This window comes from Aquarana catesbeiana, linkage group LG02, assembly GCF_042186555.1.
Source record: "Aquarana catesbeiana isolate 2022-GZ linkage group LG02, ASM4218655v1, whole genome shotgun sequence".
NCBI classification, from domain to species: Eukaryota; Metazoa; Chordata; class Amphibia; order Anura; family Ranidae; genus Aquarana; species Aquarana catesbeiana.
The window spans coordinates 654,415,024-654,442,999 of NC_133325.1; the positions used below are offsets into that span (position 1 = coordinate 654,415,024).

The 27,976-nt window shown below is 43.0% G+C and overlaps 1 protein-coding gene and 1 long non-coding RNA gene across 2 annotated transcripts; one reads left to right on the top strand and one right to left on the bottom strand.

Annotated features, from left to right (window-relative positions):
• Positions 1 to 1,230: 1,230 nt before the first annotated feature.
• LOC141128912 (uncharacterized) lies at positions 1,231 to 27,976 on the top strand. Its single transcript, XR_012241748.1, has 3 exons — positions 1,231 to 1,462; positions 2,251 to 2,337; positions 27,289 to 27,976. It is a non-coding gene; the product is annotated as an uncharacterized lncRNA (long non-coding RNA).
• LOC141128910 (uncharacterized) lies at positions 5,670 to 8,083 on the bottom strand. The gene is made up of 2 exons (XM_073616552.1): positions 7,932 to 8,083; positions 5,670 to 7,235 (listed from the first exon to the last, which is right to left on the bottom strand). Exons 1-2 carry the CDS (start codon positions 8,011 to 8,013, stop codon positions 5,845 to 5,847), a joined length of 1,473 nt encoding a protein of 490 aa, XP_073472653.1. The 5' UTR covers positions 8,014 to 8,083; the 3' UTR covers positions 5,670 to 5,844.

The following is a 27,976-nucleotide window of genomic DNA, read 5'->3' on the forward strand; positions in this document are numbered from 1 at the left end:
AGGAAGACAGAGATTTGTGTTTCTGCTTAGCAGAAATATAAGATCTCCATCTTCCTCTCTGACAGAACGATGGTCTGCCTTGTTTACATAGGCAGACCGCCGTTCTGCCTCTCCTTTTAACGGTCAGCGGGTCCTGGCGGACGCACCGCAGACCCTGCGCACAAAATCACGTACAGGTACGTGATTTCATGCAGCGGGGCACCCTGCCGCAGTATATCTGTGTGGGACAGTCTTTAACCACATCAGCTCCGGAAGAGCACTTTTTGCGATTCGGCACTGCGTCGCTTTAACTGACAGTTGCGCGGTCATGCGATGTGGCTCTCAAACAAAATTGACGTCCTTTTTTCCCCACAAATAGAGCTTTCTTTTGGTGGTATTTGATCACCTCTGCGATTTTTATTTTTTGCACTATAAACAAGTTTAGGCCGATACGTATTCTTCTACATATTTTTGGTAAAAAAAAAATCGCAATAAGCGTTTATTGATTGGTTTGCGCAAAAGTTATAGTGTTTACAAAATAGGGGATAGTTTTATGGAATTTTTATTAATAATTTTTTTTTTTTACTAGTAATGGCGGCGATCAGCAATATTTATTGTGACTGCGATGTTATGGCGGACATGTCGGACATTTTTGACACATGTTTGGGACCATTGTCACTGATCACAGGGAGCTGTGATCAGTGACACTTGTCACTAGGCAGAACGGGGAGATGCTGTTTACATCCCTGCGGCGATCGAGTCCGCGAGACCCGCGACCCGACTCACGGAGCACCCGGCCGGCGCGCGCGCACGCAATGGCACGGCGGGGAATTCAAATGGACATACCTGAAAGTCCATTTGCCCAGCCGTGCCATTCTGCCAATGTACATGGCGTGCGCCGGTTCGGGAAGTGGCTAATTGTATCATAACGAGAAATTACAGTTTTTGCCAATTGTTTTTCATTGGGGAGATTTCCTTTCACTTACTGTGCCATAAAAAACAGGAAGTAAGATAGGGTGCCAAAATGAGCAGGTCTGTCCCGGGTCCCGGGCACCTTCATTCCGGGACAATACAGTGTGCCGGAATGATACTGACAGAGTGAGCAAACCCTGCTGTAGCACTGGTGCTCACTCCGCCTCCGCCTCCACCTGATACTCTACTGGCCACTGGTTGCTACAGCCGCCTGGCGTGTAGCAACCAGTGACGTAATACGACTCCCTGCTCAGCACTCAAAGCGGAGGAGGAGTTAACTTCCTCCTCCTCCGCGCCTAGTGCTCTCCACCACGCTGGATGCCCTCCCACCTCCTTCATCCTCTGGCAAGTGACACGGCATCTGGGCCAGGTGTCAGTGGGGGCCCCACTCACGGCATCCCAAAGAAGAGTCTCTGCTACCGCACTTCCAGTCTCCACAGGGATCTCTACTGGGCACCTGACCCTTCACAGCACAGAGCAGCTGACACCAGGGATGTTCCCCGATCGCACAGTGAGTGTTATTCTAGTAGGGGGGGAGCCACCAGCCTCTGCCCACAACATAAGGAGAATCGCTGGGGACACACTGGATTGTCAGAGGGACTTGTAGAAGTTCTATAAAGCTGTCTGTTAGATGAATGAGCCTCCTTGTCAGTCCATTTTTTCACCTCCCCCCTCCCTAACCTGCCAGCTTGAAATGCTCCGTGGTGGGCCGTGCTAGAAGAATCATAAATCACTGTGAGAGGACCATAAACCAGTGCTCAGGAGGGAGAGGGCAATGTACAGCTATCAGTGGGTTTGTACATGTCTACTGCCTATGTGTGCTATACTGAAACATGAGACAAAACTGGCTTATCCACTTGCTCTCCAAAAGATTTACCCCTCCCTAATGACCAGGCCATTTTTGCAAAAAGTCACTGCTTTATTTTAACTGACAATTGCGCAGTCATGCAACGCTGTAACCAAATCAAAATAAAAGATATCCTTTTTGTTCCCACAAACAGAACTTTCTTTTGGTGGTATTTGATCACCTCTGCGGTTTTCATATTTTGCACAATAAACAAAAAAGAGCGTAAATTTTGAAAAAAAAATATTTTTTTTACTGCTATAAAACATCCAATAAAAAAATTGAAAAAAAAAATTCATAAATTCAGGCCAATATGTATTCTGCTACATATTTGTGGTAAAAAAATCCCAATAAACGTATATTGATTGGTTTGCGCTTATATGTTTATAGCATCTACATGGAACATTTATGGAATTTTTATTTATTTTTCTTCTACTCGTAATGGTGACAAACAGCGACTGCAATGTTGCAGTGGACAAATTGGACACACTGCATCTGGTGGCAAGTGACACGCTCAGGGCTCCCACTGATTCTGCATTATGGTGAGTTGAACTATTTCATTATATATTATAATGCAGTAATAGAAATAATGTGATTAGATCATCCTGACACCATATCAAGCATAGTGTCAGGATAATTAAAGTGCCAACACCAGCCATTCGCTCGACAAACCACCCGCTGCCAAATTCCACACCACCACCCATCCGCCATTTGCCTCCACCCCCTGGTAATTGGCAAAAGTTTGTTCCATGAAACAGGTCCCTCAAGAAAGGGGGGGGGGGGGGTGTCCCTGAATGGCAGTTTGGAAATGTGGTCACCCTAAAGTAAGAGGAAATCCCGCCAAAGTGAGGGAACCAAAGCTAGTGTCCCCATTGGAAGATTACTGTATTACTGTTATTACTGTTCTGATGTTAACCCAAAATTTGGGATTTTCTTTTACTTTCACTTTCAATGGTATTGGTGAACAGGACAAATGGAGAGGATGGATCTCCTTAACGGGGGGGGGGGGGGGTTGTGCACAGACAGCAATACAAACTGACAAGCATTCTAATCCCTCTCCACTCTATCCAAAACTAATAAAAGAAAAGTTTTGCCTTTAGTTATACTTTAACCACTTCCCGACCACCGCACGACTATATACGTCCTAAGTTTGAACGGGGATATCGTTGTTATGGCAGCAGCTAGCTGCCATAACCCCGGTATCCCCGTTTTCGTGCGGCGGCCGGTTTTCAGATAAAAGTGGTCCCTGCGGCGGATTCGCCGCGAGATCACTTTTATCGGTGGCGGGAGAGGGCCCCCCCCCCTCCCGCCGCGATCCGGTGCCCTCCGCCGCTTACCGGAGCCGTCGGTAGCGGCGGAGGCGATCGCGTCCTCTTCCGTTGTGTGTCAGGAGACAAGTGAGGCCAAGATGGCGCTCACTCGTCTCCAAGATACTGCTGGGCGGAAGCGACGTCAAAACGTCACTTCCGTCCACGCCTCTTAAAGGCATATTTTTTCAAATGTCATTTTTCTAAATGACTTTTTTTTTTTTTTTTATTGCATTTTAGTGTAAATATGAGATCTGAGGTCTTTTTGACCCCAGATCTCATATTTAAGAGGTCCTGCCATGCATGTTTACATTCCTTGTAATAGGAATAAAAGTGAAACCATTTTTTTTTTTTTAAACAGTGTAAAAATAAATAAAATATTTTAAAATAAATAATAAAAAAAAAAAAAAAAATTTTTAAAACCCCCCTGTCCCGACGAGCTCGCGCGCAGAAGCGAACGCATACGCGAGTAGCGCCCACATATGAAAACGGTGGTCAAACCACACATGTGAGGTATCGCCGCGACCGGTAGAGCGAGAGCAATAATTCTAGCCCTAGACCTCCTCTGTAGCGCAAAATATGCAACCTGTAGAATTTTTTAAACGTCGCCTATGGAGATTTTTGAGGGTAAAAGTTTGACGCCATTCCACGAGTGGGCGCAATTTTCAAGCATGACATGTTGGGTATCAATTTACTTGGCGTAACATTATATTTCACAATATTAAAAAAAATTGGGCTAACTTTACTGTTGTTTTATTTTTTTATTCAAAAAAGTGAATTTTTTCCAAAAAAAGTGCGCTTATAAGACCGCTGCGCAAATACGGTGCAAAAAAAAGTATTGCAATGACCGCCATTTTATTCTCTAGGGTGTTAGAAGAAAAACCATATATAATGTTTGGGGGTTCTAAGTAATTTTCTAGCAGAAAAACCTGTTTTAAACATGTAAACACCTAAAATCCAAAACGAGGCTGGTCCTTAAGTGGTTAACACAAGACAAATAAAACTGTGAACTGGCTAAATTAATCTGCCTCTCCTAAACAGGTTTGGGGGATGGGCTTTTGTAAAAACAAAAACAGGGGAAAGAAGGTCCCAAGGAGCCTTAGGGCCCATTCACACTAGGAACTGCATTGGAATTGCACATGGAGTTCTGTACAGTTCGATTTCAGCACATTCATTTTGAAGATCGCATTGCACTGCACCAAAGTAATGCATGCACTACTTTTTGAAACTCACTGCAACTGGATTGCATGGTACTTTTGTACCATGTGATCAGTTGCGGGCAAATTTTGCACTGACACCTGCTGCACATCGCAAGGGCAGTGCGATTGGAATGCAATGCGGTAAACCACACAGGAACGCAGGTTTCCCGCACTGCATTCTAGTGTGAACTGGCTCTTATAGTGCAGTAAGTTTGTTTATTAAAGGGGTTGTAAGGGTTCTTTTTTTTCTTTCTTTCAATAACAAACATGTTATACTTACCTCCTCTGTGCAAGAATTTTGCACAGAGCGGCCCGATCCTCCTTTTCTGGGGTCCCCTAGCGGCGCTCCTGGCTCCTTCTCTTCTCGAGTGCCCCCACGGAGAGACACTTTCCATGGGGGGCACTCGTGCAGGCGTGCTCCCAAGTCCTGCTGCTGTGTCCATTGACACAGACAGCAGGACTCGGTCCCGCCCCCCCAGCACCGTGTCACTGGATTTGATTGATAACAGCAGGAGCCAATGCTCCTGCTGCTATCAATCTATCCAATGAGGACCTGAGACAGCAGCTGGAGCTGCTGTGCTCGTCCCTGCCGCTGGAAAGACCGGGCTCAGGTAAGTAAAAGGGGGGCTCTGGGGGGGGGCTGCTGTACTACTGAAGGTTTTTCACCTTAATGCACAGAAAGCGTTAAGGTGAAAAACCTTGAGGGTTTACAATCCCTTTAAAATTATTGAAAACAAGTATTATGCACTCACAAGTGTGAGTCAGTGGCTGACAAAGGGAGAAGAGTGTCTCCTAAAACATGTACCAGCATCCTTTGTGGCTCACGGTAATTCACAGTGGCAGGGAATCCTCCCAGAAGATGGCAATCCACAGCGTTGCTGCATTCCCGATCCCAGTGGCTTTACGGCAGCAGCGGCTTTTATCCCTGAGCTCTACCCAGCCAACCCATCCATACCCTGGACTGTTAATTCCTGTGATAAGCCCTTATTATAACTCACACTCGTGAGTGCATAATACTTGTTTTTAATCCTTATTTTAATAAACAAACTTACTGCACTATAAGGGTCCTTGGTGTTTTCTCTCCTATTTTTAAGAAAGAAAACCAGTTCACCTGCTTCATCTAAGGACCAGTTTTTTGATTGAAAATGTATACTTTATTTTTCAAGAAAATATACAAAAAACAAATACTTAAACAGGGTACATTCTAATCTGTACTGCGACGCAGCGCATAAATACACTACGTAACAATACATTGCCAAGCATACAAATAAATTACATTCATCCTGCAGTATGATGCCTAATGTGTTGTGCAGAGTAATAATACCCCGAAACATCACATCATGCATGACGCCGCATTACCCTGAAAGCAGTACTTCAAAACCATTTCACAAAAAGTCCAGTCATACAGTCAAATAACATTCAAATGGGCAACGGGTGTGATGGGGGGGGTGGAGAAGGTGGGGTAGGGGAGGGAATAAAGAGTTCACAGGCCCGAAGCTTTATTTGAACTGCCAATGGATACACGGGTGGGAGGGGGAAATCTTCAGACCTCCTCTTCCTCCTTGAGGTCCATCAAGTGATAGTCTCTGAGCAGACTGTGAACCAGTCTGCGGCAGTCCTCGATGGACATCCTCTCCCGCTGGTGGATGAGGCGCTTTCTGGCGCACCATAAAGCGTCCTTAAAGCAACACAGCACCCGCCAGGCACCGTCAATGTCCTCCTGTGAATGAGTTCCACAGAAGAGTCCGTTCAACACACCAAAGTGTGTGATTGCAGTCTGTGGTACAAAGTCTTTGAGTTCAGGTTCCAAGGCCCTCAACAGGTCCTGAGCAAAGGGACACTCCCAGAAAACATGCAGAGCAGTTTCCTCCTGGATGATGCAAAAGGGGCAGTGCCTGTATCTGCACAGGTTTCTGGCATGCATGAATGTCCTGAGTGGCAACCCCCCTTGGATTGCCATCCATGCCAGATCTTTGTGCCTGTTGGTGAGTCTCTTTGAAGAAACATTCCTCCAGACCACTTTACAAGTGGCTGAAGGGAGGCCTGGAACAGTCTCAACAATGTCCGATGCTCTGATCAGCTTGTGGATAGTTTTTGGCTTCCACAAGTCGGGCTTCACTCCATGTAGCCCCAGCTCCTTAATAAACTTGAAGGTGTCCAAGTAGTACCAAGGGGTGTCCCAGTTGTAGGGGATGGAGCTGTCCCATTTGTCCCATCCAAGGGTCCTCCAAAGAGGCAGGAGGAAAAAACGGGACATGGAGTTACCGCCAGATTCCACAGTTCTGTCAACCAATGTCCTGCGGATGCAGTTACAAGCAAAGCACGCCCTCAGTAAGGTAGTGATGTCGGGCACGCCCTTACCGCCCTTGAGGGGTTCCTTGAACATAACCGCCCGCTTCACTCTGTCCATTTTGGAGCTCCAGATGAAGTGAAACACCGCCCTGGTGATGGCCTTACAGGTGTTAACCCGAGGGGGCCAGGCCTGGGCGAGGTACTGAAACACAGGGAGGATCTCGCTGTGGAGTACCAGTGTTTTGCCTTCGATGGTGAGTTTTTTGAGGCTCCAAAGTCCAAACTTCTGTCGCATCTTTGACAGTCTTTCCTCCCAGGACTTCAGGGCTGCGCCCTCAGCTCCAAACCAGACCCCAAGGATTTTGATGAAGTCCGTCTTGACGCTGAAAGGAATTGGTGCAGAAGAAGGCAGGAACCACTTTCCGAAGAGCATGACTTCTGACTTCCCACAGTTGACCTTTGCCCCTGAAGCTTGGCCGAAGTCCTCACAGGTCTGGGCGAGTGTGTCGATGGAGCGCCGATCAGCACAGAACACCGTCACGTCGTCCATGTAGAGTGAGCACTTGACCTCCCGTCTGTCCGGTCCTGGTGCGGTGATCCCTCTGATCTCTGGGTTCCGTCTGATGCTTCGGGCGAAGAGCTCTATACAACAAACAAAAAGCAGAGGTGAGAGAGGGCAGCCTTGTCTGACCCCAGACAAGATTGGAAAGGGGTCAGTTTTCCAGCCATTAACCAGCACCAAACTAGAAATGTCAGTGTACATCACATTCACATACGAACAAATTATTTCCCCAAGACCAAACCTGCGCAGAGCTCTGCACATAAACTCATGGGAGACACGGTCAAAGGCCTTCTCCTGGTCAAGACTGACCAGGGCCGCGTGCACACGGCGGCCATGAATGTACTGGACCTTGTCCCGGACAAGCGCAAGGCTGTCCGCAATCCTGCGACCAGGAATGCCGCAAGTCTGATCCGGGTGGATGATCTGTCCGATGACAGACTTCAGCCTGTTGGCGAGGATTTTGTAGTCCACGTTCAGAAGAGAGATTGGACGCCAATTTTTAAGATCCGATCTCTCCCCCTTCCGCTTATACAAAATCGTGATCATTCCCTCCCTCAGTGACGGAGGCATTCTGCCCTCCACCACCATCTCCTCGTACAGCTCAAGCAGGTCCGGGCCCACGAGATCCCACAGTGCTACATAGAGCTCAACTGGGAGACCATCGCAGCCCGGGGTCTTGCCTCGCCTAAAGGATTTAGCGGCAGAGTGCAGCTCCTCCAACACCAAGGGGGCGTTGACGGTTGATGAACCTGCAGGATCAATTTGGTTAGAGATACCTGACAGGAACCTGTCGGCTGCCTGTGTGTCCGTTTCTTTCGGGGAGTAGAGGTTGGTGTAGTAGTCGCTGACCACTTGCATCACAGCCTTCTTCCCCTTCTGGAGTGTTCCGGTCTCGTCGCGCAACTCTGACAAGGGTGTGTGTCCTGAGTGAAGTTTCCTGAAAAAGAAAGAATTACACTATCATCTAAGGACCAGTAAGCTATATCATTTTACATTTATTTTTGGGGTTTAATTACACTTTAGCAACTCTCTACAAATATCCCAGCCATGGGCCATCTATCTAGTCACTTTGTGTGATCATCGCGGACATGAAAAAGACAGGAGGTGAAAAAGATAGCTCTTTTTTTCTTGTTAAATTCTGTTTATTGAAAATTTTCAATGTTACAGACAAAGTAACAGTACAAAATAAATAAAAAGAGTAAAAATAAAACAAAATGATAGCCTTTTCCAATCTAATAATAAACAATAGCTGCCATATGGCAAGAATATACAGCACAATAGGAAATAGACCCGTGAACAATAAAGTGCAATACCTCAAGAATAAGACACCATTGCATAGCCTGCCCTCCCCAACCTATCTGTGGTTGAGGACGTAAGAAAGGCAACAGTTACAAACACTTTTACAGGGAACACCATACATCATGTAAGGGTACGCAGACCCCACTAACAACCCAGCATCCTAATGAACAGAGACACAAGAGCAAGTAGGAGGAACTATACAATGCTATTTCCAGGAATTACTAAACATGCTATCGCTCAATCTGAGATAGTAGAAGTGGAGGAGAGCCATCCACCCCACACGTCATCAAATTTACGAAATTTTTGGAGTAGGTGGCCTTATACAAGGAGATAGATTTATTCACCAGTGACTTCCAGACTGCTAAAGTCAGTGCTGACATTTTCTTCCAAGACAAGACAATCAGTTTCCTGGCATAGAACAATAGCAGTATGAGAAAGGTTTGTATCACTTTTCTAGAGGCTAGAGAATCTACCAGACTCAAAATACATACTTCAACTGAAAAGAGAATGGTAGTAACGGAGGTGATACAAGTCAGAACCTCCCGCCAGTACTGTTGGATATCAGGGCATTCCCAAAATAAGTGCATAAAATTAGCATAGGGCGCAGACTAGCGCCACCAAGAGGAGGATTGAGTCCTACATATTCTGGCTAATCTGGCTGGAGTAAAATATATCGTATATAGGAATTTATAATGTATTAAGTGGTCTCTGACAGACACTAAATGAGTAAAGGGAACCTCCCAGATATCATCCCAGTCATCTAACCCTGGAGCAGCAGCGTCCCAAACAGATGCGCACACCCTTGGTTAGTGGTTTCCGGAAATAAGCTTTTATACATTTTAGATTTTTTTATTCTTATTTTCAGCATTTTCAGAAAATTCCAAACATTAACTTGAAACTTATACAATGCAATTTATCTTATTAGTTCCCGTCTTCTCCCCTCTGATAGCAAAGTAGGGGGGGGAGGGCGGGAACAACACAAAAAGAAAAAAAAAAACATAGAAGAACAAACAAAGAAAAAAAAAATAATCCAAGGAAAGAGAAAGAAGGGGAGGTTAGGGGAGAACCTACAACAAATATAGATATAAAACTGTCGGGAGGGTACAAAGATAATAAGATTAATCAATACTAATTAACCACTTGGCGACCGTGTCCCGTACATTTGCTGTGGCACAATGGCACCGCCACGCGAAATCCCGTATCTGTACGGGGTGCACTCTCGGCACCATTGGGCGCCCACGCTCGCTACTATCGGATTCGTACTAGAACCGATCAATCTTCAGATCCAGGCCAATGATTTATGGCCTGGACCTGCTGATCGGTTCTGGCGAATTAAATCCTGTGTTTATACTTACAGGCAGGGGAAGTGATGTCATCTCCCCTCGTGGAATCCTTTTAGTTCCAGAGAGAGGAGATAGAACATCTCACAGTAAGTTGCACCAACACTACACTAACACCAGTACATGTAGCCCCCCCGTTAAACCCTTCACTCTCTGTCACAGTGTCACCCAGTGCAGTGTTCATGTTTTTCTTTAATCTCCTGTCCTGACCAACCTGGTCTCTGCATCGGTGAATGTTTCGAACGCTACCATACACTAGTGGAGTATTAGTGTAGGGTACAGCACTGCACAGACTAGGACACACTTACACAGGGTCTCCAAAGATGCAATCGCATTTTTAGAGACCCAAACCTGGAACTGTTACAGTTACAAATAAAAGTGTGAAAAAAAAAAAAAAGTTGAAAAAACCCCCCAAAAAACAAAACAAAAATAGTTGTCATTTTATTCTTTCTCTATTCTCTCCCTATTGTTCTCTCTCTATTGTTCTGCTCTGTTTTACTGTATTTTTCAACTGCAATGTTTTATTGTTACTATGTTTTATCATGTTTGCTTTTCAGGTATGTAATTCTTTTATAGTGTAACAAGAAATTCTGCGCTACCTAAACACAATAGCAGCTAACATAGCAAATTGGATAAATGCAATAAGATGGATACAAATAGTGTAGCGCTTATATAGAAAACGTGAGTAGACACACAAGTAAGACACGAGGGTGCTGAACCCCAATGCTCATGAATGAAAAATAAAAAACAAAAAATATATAAAAAATTTTGACTAGTGATGACTAAAAAAAGAAAAGTTCCAGTGAAAAGGGACTCAAACTAGGTCAGATTTGCATGAGATAGAGTCCAAAAACTTCTTAGGAAAACACGGTGAGCAGGGTGTATACTTGAAGTGAAATGTACCACCACCAAACACTAGGAGGCTTACCGGAGCATTTGAACCTACAAGAGAATATGCTCTGTGGGTCAAACGGGCTGGTGTTGTGTAAACAACTGTGAAGGCTGGACGCCAGAAACCTGGGATGACTCCAACAGCAAAACACGGCTCTCCTCAGGATGGTGAAATGGCTGTGTAGATATGTCTCGTAGGAAGTAGTAACCAGATGTACGTAGATACAGTGGATGGATTAGAATGAGGAGAACAGAAATGGCAACATAGCGTAATTCCGTTTGGATACACAATAAAATTTAATGAAGTATGAAAACTTACATTTAGCAGGTTAAAACAGCGCTTTTTCTAAAAACAAACGGCAGCAGTGGAGTCCTTTCCGATGCGTTTCGTCTCCTTGGACATCGTCTGGGGGGGTGTAATTCTTTTATACTTTACTGTTTACTGTGTTTTATTGTTAACCATTATTTTATTTTCAGGTACGCCATTCAGCTGCAGCACTGATTTATTTATCTTGACAGCAACCGTGTTTGCTCTCACGATACATAAATCAGCGCTGTAGGAGGTGATTTCACCACTACAGTTAAAAAAAAAAGAGCATATATGCCGAAGCATGGGGGCAGGGGTGGAGCGGCGATTTGTCTCTAACATTAGGGGCAGATTGCCCCCATGCTTCGGCATATATTTTTTACTCTTTTTTTTGGCACAGATTGTTCTTGTTTTATTGAGTTAATGTTTTATTGTTACCATTGTTTGCTTTCAGGTATGCAATTCAGCTGCAACACTGATTTATTAATCTTGACAGCAACAGCGTTTTCTCTCACGATACGTAAATCAGCAACTCCAGCTCTGTAGGAGGTGATTTCACCACCACAGCACAAAAAAATGGTGTATGCCCATCATTAGAAGTGGGTGGATGCAGGGCGGTATTCTAATGGTGGGCATACCCACCGTTCAATCTCTTTTTTCATGCAGCCCACAGGCTGCATGAAAAAAAAGAGCATTACAATATATGCCCAACAAGGACCAGCAACGTACTGGTATATTGCTGGACTTTGAGTGGTTATACCAGAATCATGCCTGCAGGTTTAGGTATCATCTTGGTATTGTTCTTTTCAGCCAGCAGTCAGCTTTCACGTAAAAGCAATACTAGAGGCTAATTAGTTGCTAGACTGCTTTTACAAGCAGTGGGAGGGAACGCCCCCCCGCCATCTTCCATGGTTTTCTTGGGCTTTCCTGTCCCACCGGGGAACCTAAGAATGCAGCTGGTGGTTCCGCCAGCTGACCATAGAGCTGATCGAAGACCAGAACAGCTCCATTATCTCGCGCCATTGGGAAATTGGGAAAGCATCTTATCAGACCGATCTTGCTGTGGTCAGATAGTTTGAGGGCAGAGGAGAGATCTAGAGTCTAATAGACCCCAATTTAAAAAAAAAAAAAGAGTACCTGTCACTACCTATTGCTATCATAGGGGATATTTACATTCCCTGTGATAACAATAAAAATGATAAAAAATAAAATAAAATGAAAAGAACAGCATAAAATAAATAAAAAAGCAAAATAAATCATAAAAAAGCACCCCAGCCCCCCTGTGATTGCGCGCAATGTCTCGTGTCATATGTAAACAATTGCACCATGCAAATGAGGTATCACTGCGAATGTCAGATCGAGGGGGCAGTAATTTTACCAGTAGACCTCCTCTGTAAATCTAAAGTGGTAACCTGTAAAGGCTTTTAAAGACTTTTAAAAATGTATGTAGTTTGTCGCCGCTGCGTGGCTGTGCGCAATTTTAAAGCATGTCGTGTTTGGTATCTGTCTACTCGGCATAAGATCATCTTTTACGCGTTACCAAACATTTGGGCAATATAGTGTGTTTTAGTGCATCAAAATTCTAAAAAGTGTTTTTCTTTTCCAAAACAATTGCGTTTGAAAAATCGCTGCGCAAATGATGTGTGAAAAAAAAATTGCAACACCCACCGGTTTAATCTGTAGGGCCTTTGCTTTAAAAAAATATATAATGTTTGGGGGTTCAAAGTAATTTTCTAGCAAAAGAAAAGTATTTTTTCATGTAAACAAAGTGTCAGAAAGGGCTTTGTCTTCAAGTGGTTAGAAGAGTGGGTGATGTGTGGCATAAGCTTCAAACATTCTAAAATGACCCCAAATTACCCCTTTATGGAAAGTAGACACCCCAAGCTATTTGCTGATAGGCATGTTGAGTCCATAGGATATTTTATATTTTGCCACAAGTTTCAGGAAAATGACAATACATTTTTTTTTTCCCCACAAAGTTGTCACTAAATTATATATTGTTTAACCACTTGCCGACCGCCTCACGACGATGTACGTCGGCAAAATGGCACGGGCATGCAGAATCACGTACCTGTATCGGTGCCCGAGGCGGTCGGCTTGTGTCTGGGAGCGATGAGAGGTGAGGGGGAGGCCATCCATTCGTGGCCCCCCCTCGCGATTTCTCCCAGCCAATGAGGATCTTCCTCTGCCTCTGTAATGTAAACAGAGGCAGAGGAAGTGATGTAATCTCTCCTTGAGTCGGTCTTTTTTGTTCCGGCGCCGAGGAGAGAAGACATCAAGTAAGTGCACCCACACTACACGTTCAGTAGAACACGCAGGCACACTTTTCACCCCCCAGCCACCCCCGATCACCCCCCTGTACCCCCTATCACAGTGACACCAATAGCAGTTTTTTTTTTTTGCATTGGTGTCAGTTTGTGACAGTTATAAGTGTTAGGGCAGTTAGGGTTAGCCCCCTTTAGGTATGGGGTACCCCCCTTTAGGTCCAGGGTACCCCCCTAACCCCCCTAATAAAGGTTAACCCCTTGATCACCCCCCCGTCGCCAGTGTCACTAAGCAATCGTTTTTCTGATCGCTGTATTAGTGTCACTGGTGACGCTAGTTAGGGAGGTAAGTATATAGGTTCGCCGTCAGCGTTTTATAGCGACAGAGACCCCCATATACTACCTACTAAAGGTTTTAACCCCCTGATTGCCCCCTAGTTAACCCTTTCACCAGCGGTCACCATATAAGTGTTACGAGTGACGCTGGTTAGTTAGTTTGTTTTTTATAGTATATTATAGTTTTAGGGCACCCGCTGTTTATTACCTTATAAAGGTTTAACCCCCTAATTGCCCGGCGGTGATATAAGTTACGTTTTTAGGGTCAGATAAGGTCTGCGTCGCCCCAGGCAGCGTCAGGTTAGCGCCAGTACCGCTAACACCCACGCACGCAGCATACACCTCCCTTAGTGCTATAGTATCTGAACGGATCTATATCTGATCCGATCAGATCTATACTAGCATCCCCAGCAGTTTAGGGTTCCCATAAACGCAGTGTTAGCGTGATTAGCCCAGATACCTGCTAGCACCTGCGTTTTGCCCCTCGGCCCAGCCCACCCAAGTGCAGTATCAATCGATCACTGACACTTACAAAACACTAAGCACACATAACTGCAGCGTTCGCAGAGTCAGGCCTGATCCCTGCGATCTCTAACAGTTTTTTGGTAGCGTTTTGAATCAGTCGCTGATAGTCAGGAGCTTTTTTGCCAGTGAGTCTCACTAGTGTACCCCTAAATTTAGAGCCCAAAATGGCAAATCGAAGGTACACTAGTGAAGAGGCCTACACGTTTCTGAGCATGACAGATAGTGAAGAGGAAGTCACTTATCTGTCAGATTCAGGCTCAGAATACGATCCTGTAGAGGACAACGGTTCCATGACAGATAGCTCTGACGACGGAGTTGTGGTCCCTGCTAAGGTCAGGCGTACCAGACCCCAATCTTCTTCTTCTGTCCTTGAAGTGCAAGAACCGCAGGTCCCATGTATGGAGCAGAGAAGTACTAGCGCCGCTATTCCTTCTGGTGAACTGGCAAGCACCAGCGGCCTAGTACACCCTGGTCGTACATCCAGCACTGCATTATCATGTGGTGACGTGGCGAGTCCCATAAGTGCAGTTCAAGCTGGCGAGGTGGCAAGCACTAGTAGTGTCCCGCTGCCACCAAGAAGACGAACACAGGCCCGTCGTGCCCATAGTGCATTTCCTGCTGCATTCGCCAATCCGAATTGGGAACCCACCACTTCTGCAGCACCCGTACTTCCCCCATTCACTGGCTAACCCGGAATTCAGGTGGAAACAGTTGATTTTACGCCACTGGATTTTTATTCGCTGTTTTTCACTGAAGATCTCTATAGATCTATTGTGGACCAAAGCAATTTATACGCTGGTCAACACATCGCCGCTAATCCCCAGTCCTCCCTTGCCAGAGATTGGAGACTAATTACGGTCTCCGAATTTAAGATCTTTCTGGGCCTTTCCCTCAACATGGGCATAAATAAAAACAGTGAGTTGCGGTCATATTGGTCCACTGACCCAATTTACCATATGCCTGTTTTCTCTGCTTCCATGGCCAGGGCACGATACGAGCAGATTTTGCGGTTCATGCACATCAATGACAATGAACTCTGTCGTCCTCGTGGAGACCCTGGATACGATCGGCTCTACAAAATTCGGCCCCTCGTAAACCACTTCAACCAGCGTTTTGCAGACTCGTTTACTCCCCATCAAGTTGTCTGCGTTGATGAGTCCCTGATTAAATTTTCTGGCCGCTTGTCATTCAAACAGTACCTTCCCAGCAAGCGTGCCAGATACGGGGTCAAGATGTATAAGCTGCTCTGTGACAGAGCCACAGGCTATACATGTAGATTTATTGTTTACGAGGGCAAAGATAGTCACGTAGAGCCGACAAACTGTCCTGACTACATAGGAAGCGCTGGCAAGATAGTGTGGGACTTGGTGTCACCCTTATTCACCTTTGTACGTGGACAATTATTACATGAGCGTTCCACTTTTTAGTCACCTTTTTGATCAACAGATTGGAGCATGTGGCACCGTGCGACCTAATCACAGGGGCTTTGCCCAGCGGCTTGTAGATTCCCGTCTTAGGCTGGGGGAGAGAGCCTGCTTGCAGTGTAATAATTTGCTCGCTATGAAGTGGAGGGACAATAAGAATGTTTTCGTTCTTACCTCCCTTCATGCAGACACGATGGTCCAAATTACTATGGCGACTGGTGTTGTGGAGAAACCCCTCTGTGTCCACAAATATAACCAAAATATGGGAGGGGTGGACCTCAATGACCAGTTGTTGGCACCGTACCTAGTTGCCCGTAAGGCCAGACGCTGGTACAAAAAAGTGTCTGTTTATTTATTTCAATTGGCTTTGCTGAACGCTCATGTGCTATACAGAGCTTCAGGACGGACTGGATCCTTCCTTAAATTCCAGGAAGGGATCGTCAGAGCCCTTCTGTTTCCAGACGGTGCTCCACCTCACCTTCCCCAACCAAATGCAGTAAGCCAGCTGCATGAGAGGCATTTTCCTTATGTCCTCTCGAGTACCCCTACCCAACGAGCCCCCCAAAGAAGATGTCGTGTCGTGTCGTTTCACAGGGTCTCTCAAGATGCCATCGCATTTTGAGAGACCCAAACCTGGTACCAGTTACAAAAGTTAAAGTTACTAAAAAAGTGTAAAAAAAAAAAAATAAAACCACAAAAAAAATATAAAATAAAAAAAACAAAAATAGTTGTCGTTTTATTGTTCTTTCTCTCTCTATTCTCTCTCTTCTGCTCTTTTTTACTGTATTCTATTCTGCAATGTTTTATTGTTATTATGTTTTACCATGTTTGCTTTTCAGATATGTGTTTTGTTGGTAACCATTTTTTTTGTTTTCAGGTACGCCATTGAGCTGCAGAGTGGATTTATTATCTTGACAGCAACATCATTTGCTCCCATGATACATAAAGCCATGACTCCAGCGCTGTCGGAGGTGATTTCACCACCACAGTTACATACTTCAGCATATATGCCGAAGCGTGGGGGCAGCAGTGGGTGGAGGAGCGATTTTCTCCTGCCTTTTGTGGGAGGATGCCCCCATGCTTCGGCATATATATATTTTAGGCACAGGTTGCGTTAAATGTTTTATTTTTTACTATTTTTTTTTGTATTTGCTTTGCAGGTATGGTAAGTCTTACTGTTATATTGTAACGTTACTTTGTTTTATTGTTAACCATCATTTGCTTAGCAGGTACGCCATTCAGTTGCAGCGCAGATTTATTTATCTTGACAGCAACAGCGTTTGCTCCCACGATACATAAAGCCGTGACTCCAGTGCTGTCGGAGGTGATTTCACCACCACAGTTACATACTTCAGCATATATGCCGAAGCGTGGGGGCAGCAGAGGACGGAGGAGCGATTTGCTCCTAACTTTTGCGGGAGGATGCCCCCATGCTTCGGCATATATATAAGGTGCATGTATGCCCATCATTAGAAGTGGGTGGATGAAGGGAGGTATTCTAATGGTGGGCATACCCACCGATCAATCTCTTTTTTTCGTTCAGCCCACAGGCTGCATGAAAAAAAAGTTTACAATATATGCCCAACAATGACCAGCAACGTACTGGTATGTTGCTGGACTTTGAGTGGTTATACCAGAATGATGCCTGCAGGTTTAGGTATCCTCTTGGTATCATTCTTTTCAGCCAGCGGTCGGCTTTCATGTAAAAGCAATCCTAGCGGCTAATTAGTCTCTAGACTGCTTTTACAAGCAGTGGGAGGGAATCCCCCCCCACCTTCTTCCATGTTTTTCTCTGGCTCTCCTGTCCCAACAGGGAACCTGAGAATGCAGCCGGTGATTCAGCCAGCTGACCATAGAGGTGATCAGAGACCAGAGTGGCTCCAAACATCTCTATGGCCTAAGAAACCAGAAGCTACGAGCATTTCATGACTTAGATTTCGCCGGATGTAAACAGCGCCATTGGGAAATTGGGAAAGCATTTTATCACATCGATCTTGGTGTGGTCAGATGCTTTGAGGGCAGAGGAGAGATCTAGGGTCTAACAGACCCCAGTTTTTTTCAAAAAAGAGTACCTGCCACTACCTATTGCTATCATAGGGGATATTTACATTCCCTGAGATAACAATAAAAATGATTAAAAAAAATTAAAATGAAAGGAACAGTTTAAAAATAAGATAAAAAAGAAAAAAAATAATAAAGAAAAAAAAAAAAAAAAGCACCCCTGTCCCCCCCTACTCTCGCGCAAAGGCGAACGCAAGCGTCGGTCTGGCGTCAAATGTAAACAGCAATTGCACCATGCATGTGAGGTATCATCGCGAAGGTCAGATCGAGGGCAGTAATTTTAGCAATAGACCTCCTCTGTAAATCTAAAGTGGTAACCTGTAAAGGCTTTTAAAGGCTTTTAAAAATGTATTTAGTTTGTTGCCACTGCACGTTTGTGCGCAATTTTAAAGCATGTCATGTTTGGTATCCATGTACTCGGCCTAAGATCATCTTTTTTATTTCATCAAACATTTGGGCAATATAGTGTGTTTTAGTGCATTAAAATTTTAAAAAGTGTGTTTTTCCCCCAAAAAATGCGTTTGAAAAATCGCTGCGCAAATACTGTGTGAAAAAAAAAAAAAATTTTAATCTGTAGGGCACTTGCTTTAAAAAAATATATAATGTTTGGGGGTTCAAAGTAATTTTCTTGCAAAAAAAAAATATTTCTTCATGTAAACAAAATGTGTCAAAAAGGCTTTGTCTTCAAGTGGTTAGAAGAGTGGGTGATGTGTGACATAAGCTTCTAAATGTTGTGCATAAAATGCCAGGACAGTTCAAAACCCCCCCAAATGACCCCATTTTGGAAAGTAGACACCCCAAGCTATTTGCTGAGAGGCATGTCGAGTCCATGGAATATTTTATATTGTGACACAAGTTGCGGGAAAAAGACAAATTTTTTTTTTTTTTTTTGCACAAAGTTGTCACTAAATGATATATTGCTCAAACATGCCATGGGAATATGTGAATTTACACCCCAAAATACATTCTGTTGCTTCTCCTGAGTACGGGGATACCACATGTATGAGACTTTTTGGGAGCCCAGCCGTGTACGGGACCCCGAAAACCAAGCACCGCCTTCAGGCTTTCAAAGGGCGTAAATTTTTGATTTCACTCTTCACTGCCTATCACATTTTCGGAGGCCATGGAATGCCCAGGTGGCACACCCCCCCTCAAATGATCCTATTTTGGAAAGTAGACACCCCAAGCTATTTGCTGAGAGGTATAGTGAGTATTTTGCAGACCTTGCTTTTTGTCACAAAGTTTTGAAAGTTGAAAAAAGAAAAAAAACATTTTTTTCTTGTCTTTCTTCATTTTCAAAAACAAATGAGAGCTGCAAAATACTCACCATGCCTCTCAGCAAATAGCTTGGGGTGTTCCAAAATGGGGTCATTTGGGGGGGTTTTGTGCTATCTTGGCATTTTATGGCCTTCGAAACTGTGATAGGTAGTGAGAAGTGAAATTAAAACTTTACGCCATTAGAAATCCTGAAGGTGGTGCTTTGTTTTCGGGGCCCCGTGCGCAGCTAGGCTCCCAAAAAGTCCCACACATGTGGTATCCCCGTACTCAGGAGAAGCAGTAGAATGTATTTTGGGGTGTAATTCCACATATGCCCACGGCATGTTTGAGCAATATATCATTTAGTGACAACTTTGTGCAAAAAAAAAAAAAAAATTGTCACTTTCCCGCAACTTGTGTCAAAATATAAAATATTCCATGGACTCAACATGCCTCTCAGCAAATAGCTTGGGATGTCTACTTTCCAAAATGGGGTCATTTGGGGGGGGGTTGTGCCATCTGGGCATTTTATGGCCTTCAAAACTGTGATAGGTAGTGAGGAGTGAAATCAAAACTTTACGCCCTTAGAAATCCTGAAGGCGGTGCTTTGTTTTCGGGGCCCCGTGCGCGGCTAGGCTCCCAAAAAGTCCCACACATGTGGTATCCCCATACTCAGGAGAATCAGCAGAATGTATTTTGGGGTGCAATTCCACATGTGCCCATGGCCTGTGTGAGCAATATATCATTTAGTGACAACTTTGTGCAAAAAAAAAAAATTGGTCACTTTCCCGCAACTTGTGACAAAATATAAAATATTCCATGGACTCAACATGCCTCTCAGCAAATAGCTTGGGGTGTCTACTTTGCAAAATGGGGTCATTTGAGGGGGGGGGGGGGGTTGTGCCATCTTGGCATTTTATGGCCTTCAAAACTGTGATAGGTAGTGAGGAGTGAAATCAAAAATTTACGCCCTTAGAAATCCTGAAGGCGGTGCTTGGTTTCGGGGCCCCGTACGTGGCTAGGCTCCCAAAAAGTCCCACACATGTGGTATCCCCATACTCAGGAGAAGCAGCTAATTGTATTTTGGGGTGCAATTCCACTTATGCCCATGGCCTGTGTGAGCAATATATCATTTAGTAACAACTTTTTCTAATTTTTTTTTTTTTTGTCATTATTCAATCACTTGGGACAAAAAAAATAATATTCAATGGGCTCAACATGCCTCTCAGCAATTTCCTTGGGGTGTCTACTTTCCAAAATGGGGTCATTTGGGGGGGGGGGGGGGGGGGTTTGTACTGCCCTGCCGTTTTAGCACCTCAAGAATTGAGATAGGCAGTCAAACTAAAAGCTGTGTAAATTCCAGAAAATGTACTGTAGTTTGTAGACACTATAACTTTTGCGCAAACCAATAAATATATGCTTATTGACATTTTTTTTTACCAAAGACATGTGGCCGAATACATTTTGGCCTAAATGTATGACTAAAATTCAGTTTATTGGATTTTTTTTATAACAAAAAGTAAAAAATATCATTTTTTTTCAAAATTTTCGGTCTTTTTCCGTTTATAGCGCAAAAAATAAAAACAGCAGAGGTGATCAAATACCATCAAAAGAAAGCTCTATTTGTGGGACGAAAAGGACGTAAATTTCGTTTGGGTACAGCATTGCATGACTGCGCAATTAGCAGTTAAAGTGACGCAGTGCCAAATTGTAAAAAGTGCTCTGGTCAGGAAGGGGGTAAATCCTTCCGGGGCTGAAGTGATTAAACATGCCATAGGCATATTTGAAATTACACCCCAAAATACATTCTGCTGCTTCTCCTGAGTATGGGGACACCACATGTGTGAGACTTTTTGGGAGCCTAGCCGTGTACAGGACCCCGAAAACCAATCACCGCCTTCAGGCTTTCTAAGGGCGTAAATTTTTTATTTCACTCTTCACTACCTTACACAGTTTTGGAGGCCATGAAATGCCCAGATAGCACCAAACCGCCCAAAATGACCCCATTTTGGAAAGTAGACACCCCAAGGTATTTGCTAAGAGGCATGGTGAGTATTTTGCAGCTCTCATTTGTTTTTGAAAATGAAGGAAGAAAAGGAAAATGTATTTTTTTTCCTTTTTTCAATTTTCAAAACTTTGTGACAAAAAGTGAGATCTGCAAAATATAAAATATTCCATGGACTCAACATGCCTCTCAGCAAATAGCTTGAGGTGTCTACTTTCAAAAATGGGGTCATTTGGGGGGGGGTTGTGCTTTCTGAACCCGTGTAAGGTAGTGAAGAGTGAGATCAAACATTTACGCCCTTAGAAAGCCTGAAGACGGTGCTTGGTTTTCAGGGTCCTGTATGTGGCCAGGCTCCCAAAAAGTCCCACACATGTGGTATCCCCATACTCGGGAGAAGCAGCAGAATGTATTTCATAGGCTTGTGCAATTCATTTTTTAACGAATCGAAATTCGGCCCCATTTTGCATCTTTTGGACATTCAGATGCATCCAAAGGTCTGAATAAAAAATAATGAATTTCAACTAATACGAAAGAAATGATAGCGGATATATTGAATGAATTTGACATGATTCGGTAATTCGTTAAAGATCTGATGTAACAAAAGGTCAACTCAAAGTAAATCTTACAGTCCAATCAGCTGATTAATTTTGTGCTGGAGGTTGGATTACTGGCAAAGTGCATTCCTGAGAATTGAGTGAGAAGGGTGTTGTATTGTATTTGAGCAGAGGATAAGAAATATTGTCATTGTGTGTGTTAATAGATTCAATAAACAAACAACTTTCCAAACTACGAATCATTATCACAAATCAATATACATACATAAATATCGAATTTCAACGAATACAAAAGAAATTATAGCGGATACGAATGAATTCGACATGATTCGGTAATTTATTAAAGATCTAATGAAACAAAAGGTCAACTCAAAGTAAATCTTACAGTCCAATCAGCTGATTAATTTAGTTTTGGAGGTTGGATTACTGTCAAAGTGCATTCCTTAGAACTGAGTGAGAAGGGTGCTGTATTGTATTTGAGCAGAGGAGAAGAGATATTGTCATTGTGTGTGTTAGAAGATTCAATAAACAAACGACTTTCCAAACTACGAATCATCATCATGAATATATATATATATATATATATATATATATATATATATACATACATAAATATTGAATTTCAATGAATATGAACGAAATTATAGCGCATATAACAAATGAATTTGACATGATTTGAGATTCAGTATAATCGGTATCGACACTCTACAGAAATAACGAATTATCCGAAAACATATTAACGTAACATAACGAATATAACAGAATGAAATTATGTATTTTATGAATGAAAACGAAATGAAATTTTCTGTTGTGCACAAGTCTAGTATTATAGGGTGTAATTTCACATATGCCCATGGCATGTTGAGCAATATATCATTTAGTGCCAACTTTGCAAAAAAAAAAAATTATTGTAATTTTCCCGAAACTTGTGCCAAAATATAAAATATTCCATGGACTCAACATGCCTCTCAAGCAAATAGCTTGGGGAGTCTACTTTCCAAAATGGGTCATGGGGGGGGGGGGGTTTGTGCTGTCTGGGCATTTCATGGCCTCCAAAACTGTGTAACGTAGTGAAGAGTGAAATCAAAAATGTACACCCTTAGAAAACTTGAAGAGGGTGCTTGGTTTTTGGGGTCCTGTACGTGGCTAGGCTTCCAAAAAGTTCCACACATGTGGTATCTCCATACTCAGGAGAGGCAGCAAAATGTATTTTCGGGTGTCATTTCACATATGTCCATGGAATGTTTGAGCAATATATCATTTCAGTGACAACTTTGTGTAAATTTATTTATTTGTTTTTTTTTCAAATTTTCAATCACCTATTACAAAAAATAAAATATTCAATGTGCTCAACATGCCTCATAGCAAATTCCTTGGGGTGTCTACTTTCCAAAATGGGGTCAGTTGGGGGGGGGGGGGGGGGTTGTACTGCCCTGCCGTTTTAGCACCTCAAGAATTGAGATACATTTTGGCTTAAATGTATGACTAAAATTGAGTTTATTGTATTGTATTTAATAACAAAAAGTAGAAAATATCTTTTTCCCACCGACCTATATAATCTGGGTACCCAGGGTATTGCAGGGTTATCAAAGCTTTGAAAAAAAGAGAAATACAATGTTGTGGTTGGTCTTTATATTGCATAATTGTTTCAATAGGATTCAGTTCTTTTAACGAACTAATGGGTTGTGGGAGATTCCGAAATAAATTGAGACAGCTGTATGTATCTCCGCTGGTCCATAAATGTTGGTTGATCTGCTCCACATAAGGACTTAATTGATTTAATTTTTGAGTCTTTTAGTGCATGGTGTAATAGCGGCAAGTGCTCCCGGAATGAAATATTCATGTTTCAGCAAGGGCATTAGTGGGAAGTTGTATTCCCAACCATATCGAGTATGCAGGGAGTCCCAATTTGCTAGGGTTGATTTAGTCAGGGGAGATATTGTGGACGCCAGCCCTCTCAAAGATCGTTGTATCCATGGCACTGCTGATAAATCGTTATCTGCCAGTGCCATTTCAAGTTCCACCCAGAGTCTAATCTTTTTAGCATACTTCCAGTCTGCCATACGGCTACTGCAATTGCTTAAAGTTGGAAAATTCTAGATAACACTTTAGTTAAAGAATCATCATATAACAATTGTTCTATGTGACAAGATTGCAAAAATAATGCAGCCAGTACCAAACTGAGACTGAAAGGCATGCCTAAATTGCAAGTATCTGAATAGATGAGGTGGTATAGCATTTTCAGTTCAGCAATACTCATGAGAGACCCATGTGCAGTTACTTGCTGCAATGTTTAAATACCAAATTTTGTCCAAACCACCGGGTCAGGGAACAAGTCCCAAAGTAGGGTTTTTCCATAACGGAATGTAGGGGGACAGAGGGAGAGGTGTGTTAGGACTTTGCTCATGGGCAATACCCGAACTGAGTGCATGGAGCAGGTTAAGCTAAAGGGGGATTTCAGACTCCTGTTTAATAAATGGGTCAGGGCCTCAAAAGATCTCAGGAAGCCACCTCCAAGGACACAGCATCCCCTGTGAGGTAGTTAACCAGCGATGAGCAAATACTACTTGTTCAGCCAAGACCCTGCCACCACATACTGCTCACTGACCACTTTGTCACTACATACTGCTCACTGACCACCCTGCCACCACATACTGCTCACTGACTACCCTGCCAATAAATACTGCTCAATGACTGTCCTGCCACTACAAACTGCTGACTGACCACTCTGCCACTACATACTTCTCACTGACCTTCCTGGCACTTCGTACGGCTTACTTATTGCAATGCCATTAGATACTGCCCTATCCTGCCACAACACGCTGTTTACCAACTGCCCTGACACTATGTATTGCTCACTAACTGCCCTGCCACTACATACTGAACACTGACTGCCCTACTACTAATTACAACTCTATTCTGCCACTACATACTGCTCATAGACTGTCCTACTGCTACATATTACCCTATCATGTCACTGCACACTGCTTACTGCCCATCCTGCCAATACAAAATGATCACTGATCGTCCTACCATTACATATTGCCCTATCCTGCCACTGCATACTGCTCACTGATTTGAATATTGTACAGTTACAAGGCAACTCTGCATCACAAACTATTGACCACTGAACTCACCCAAATACCCCAAGATTGTGCAAAATTCTAAAGGATGCCTCAATTGAAAAATGGTTGAGAAACACTGCCTTAACACACTAAAACAGTATAATCAAATTCAACTGCCCTTTAGCCTATCAGAAAAAAAATAGAAGGGAATGCACTGCCTTTTGTGGTGTGCCGCCTTGCTCAAAAATAGTGCAATGCAATGTGTTTTTTTTGTGCATTGAGGTTCAATAAAGTCCAACTTTGGACTCTCATCTCCTCCCCAGAATACATCCTCTTCCCCACTTTACCACTGATAAGTATATTGTTTGAATTTTTTTGAATACTAACCTTTTTTGAAACCTTAAAGTAGAACTATAAGCAAAACTTAGTTTTTTTTTATAATTTTGGATAGAGTAAGGGAGGTCAGTTTATTTTTTGCCATCTGTGTCCCATTGTGGAGATTTCCCTTCACTTACTGCTCCACAGCTAAAACAGGAAGTGAGAGGGAATCCCTGCAAATTAAGGGAATCCCTTGGGGACTAGAAGGTTACCAGAACTAGCGTCCTCATTGGAAGATTTCCCCTCTGTTACTTTTCTGGGGACAACCCAAAAAAAAATCTGCTGTCAATCAAATCCAATGACGTGGGAGGTGGGGAGCAGGGCCTAGTCCTGCTATCTGTGTCAATGGACGCAGCAGCAGGACTCGGGAGCGTGCCCCCATGGAAAGCAGCTCTCTTTGGGGGCACTCGAGAAGAGGAGGAGCCAGGAGCGCCGCTGGGGGACCCAAAAAGGGGAGGATTGGGGCCGCTCTGTGCAAAACTCTCCTTGCACAGAGGGGGTAAGTATAACATGTTTGTTGTTTTAAAAAAACAAACAAACAAACCTTTACAACCCCCTTACCTCATAAGACTGAAGACATCTTGTGGCAAAAAAAGGTGTACTGAGGGGAACTGCTCCGAAATAAAGATGAGTATTGCAGTAGCCTAAGCTGCTTTTTTTTCTGTATCACCATGGGGACATTTTAAACAAGATAAAAATGTAGTCCTGAGTTGGGCTTTAAAGATCCATTCAAAGTTATTGGGCTGCCTTGACCAAAAGCAGGAACAACGTGCAACAAAGGTGAAAATAGAACCTTAATGAGCATGCATGGCTGTATTATAGAATTATATTTATTTCTACCCAGTTTTTGCAGGTAAATGACTTTTCTTCCTAAAAGTCTCATTAAACTTCTACATTTTCATACTTGAATGTTATGTGCAAGCAGATCCTCCACCTAAAAATAAATATTTGCTTTTTAAATGTGACCACCTCCCCCTTCTTGAAATGCTGATTAAAACAATAAAACGATCAACAATAAGAAAAGCACCTGTAGGGGGAAAAGTTGGATAAAATACATAGCTTTTCCCTGTTTTCCACATGCAAGGGTGACTTCATTCTCCTACTTATGAGATCAATGGCAATGTTGAGTAGCCTGAATCTCCCTGAGAAGATGACCCTGCATTGTGCTGCAGCATTGTCCCATGAGAGGACTCAGCATTCCCTGAGATCTCAATGGCAAGGTGATGAAGTCCCCCCTGAACTATGGAATCTGGGGGAAAGTTCAGTACATTATCTAACTTTTTTCCCCATGAATGCTTTTTTTTTCTTCTTAGCACTGAGTGTAAGGCCTACTTTAAAATATGAGATATATAAAATACTAAAATCTTTGAAATTATGCTTAGTGGCCCTTTAACTAGGATATTCTTCAAAAGAAATGAAAACTCAAACATCAGAAGTGTCATGCAGACATTTTAAACCAAGTATTTATTTTAAAACCTCTACAGAATTTCCTGTAGATTGTACTAGTTCCGTGCATTGTAATGTGTTCGCTAGACATTTCAAACACGTGCTTGGGTAATTAAAATCCAACTGGTTTCAGGAGTCTGTCTTATGACTATTATTTCAGAGTTTCTTAATTATATGCAAGCTAACCATCCTGTTCCTTAGGAAATTCCCAGCTTTTCCAGGTCTTGCTTAATTGCTGTAATCTAAACCTCACTTCATTATGAATTGCTGGATGACTTATTGGGCATTCAAATATAGGGTATTGCATACGTTTGCTTTTTGCTTAGGGACAGTCACCCACAAATATTTTACTAATTTCATAGATGCTGGAGAGATAAACCCCATTAAAGCTTATTATATCTATTGGAGACTCTTGTGATGAGTTCTCTGTGCTGGGTTTTCAGGTGTGCACACTGGACTACAACCATTATCATGGTGTCTCATGTTTTCTGCTGGATTTTTAATCTATGTTGAGATATGTAGAATGCAATAGAAAAAGAGTGTAAATACCAAAATGCGGGTAGTTCTAGAGATGGAACCCATTTTGAGATGATTGAAACTCTCTTTCCTGGAGTCCTCTCAGATATATTAAAAGCCGGCAGATGAATCAGCCTACTAGACTTCATTTCTAAATGAAATATTGCCTTTGGATAGACTGACCAATAATTATAGTAAGGATGGTGATTTGCCTTTACTGGGGCTCGCTTGACACCTATGCATTGCAATACTGAGGGTTAGAATGGACATTTACTATGCTTTGCTGCAAAACTAGTTAACACACAGGTTTATATGCTTTGTCCTGCATTGCTATTCATTCTTTCTGGTACTTAGATTCATAACTATTCTGATTAGCCCTCTAATACAGGTATTTGATTAAAATATATGTTTGCAGATTTGTCTAGTTTATAGAGAATCATGACATTCACAAATCTAATTTTCCAGGATTTTGGAAATGTGTACATTTCTGAAGATCAGACAAAGATTCATGCAGATTTCCAGGCAAATCAGAAATAGACAAATACATCATTCATCTGATTCAATCATCATTATTGGTGGATCTAAACCCGTTGCCTTCTAATACCTCTTATAGAACCCATATTACATTAAATAATTGTTATAGTAAGTGAAAAATCCAGTGGTAAGAGTGGGATTCTTAAAGTCGAAGTAAACCCATCCATTTGACCGTTTCAAATAAGTTACCGACACTACAAAATACATTCCCGACACATACCGGGAATGTAACCCTCCCATTGGTTGTGCTCTCAACCAGACTGTCAAACCATCCAATGGCTGGTGTCATAACTGATCACATGTGCAGCATCATGGCAGTTGTAGATTAAACAGAGGCAGAGATGGCAGCTTCCTTGGCTGAAAACGATAGGAGGGTTCCACTTTAAAAGCAGTATAGACCTGTGAATTTAAGCACAGAGCTCTCATTACCAGAGCCTGTTCTGGACACATTGGGGTTGATTTACTAAAGGCAAATAGACTGTGAACATTGCAAAGTGCAATTGCACTCTTCAAATGAGTTAAAGCTTCACTTTGCAAAGAATACCCAATCACGTGCAAGGAAAAGAAAAAAAACAGCATTTTTGCTTGAACATGATTGGATTATGGAAGTCGGCAGAGC

Coding starts and splice junctions, on each gene's coding strand:
- LOC141128910 (XM_073616552.1), bottom strand. CDS start 8,013: ATGCAAGTGGTCAGCGACTACTACACCAACCTCTACTCCCCGAAAGAA. Junction 7,236..7,931: donor AGCCGACAGGTTCCTGTCAG/GTATCTCTAACC, acceptor TTTGTTGTATAG/AGCTCTTCGCCCGAAGCATC.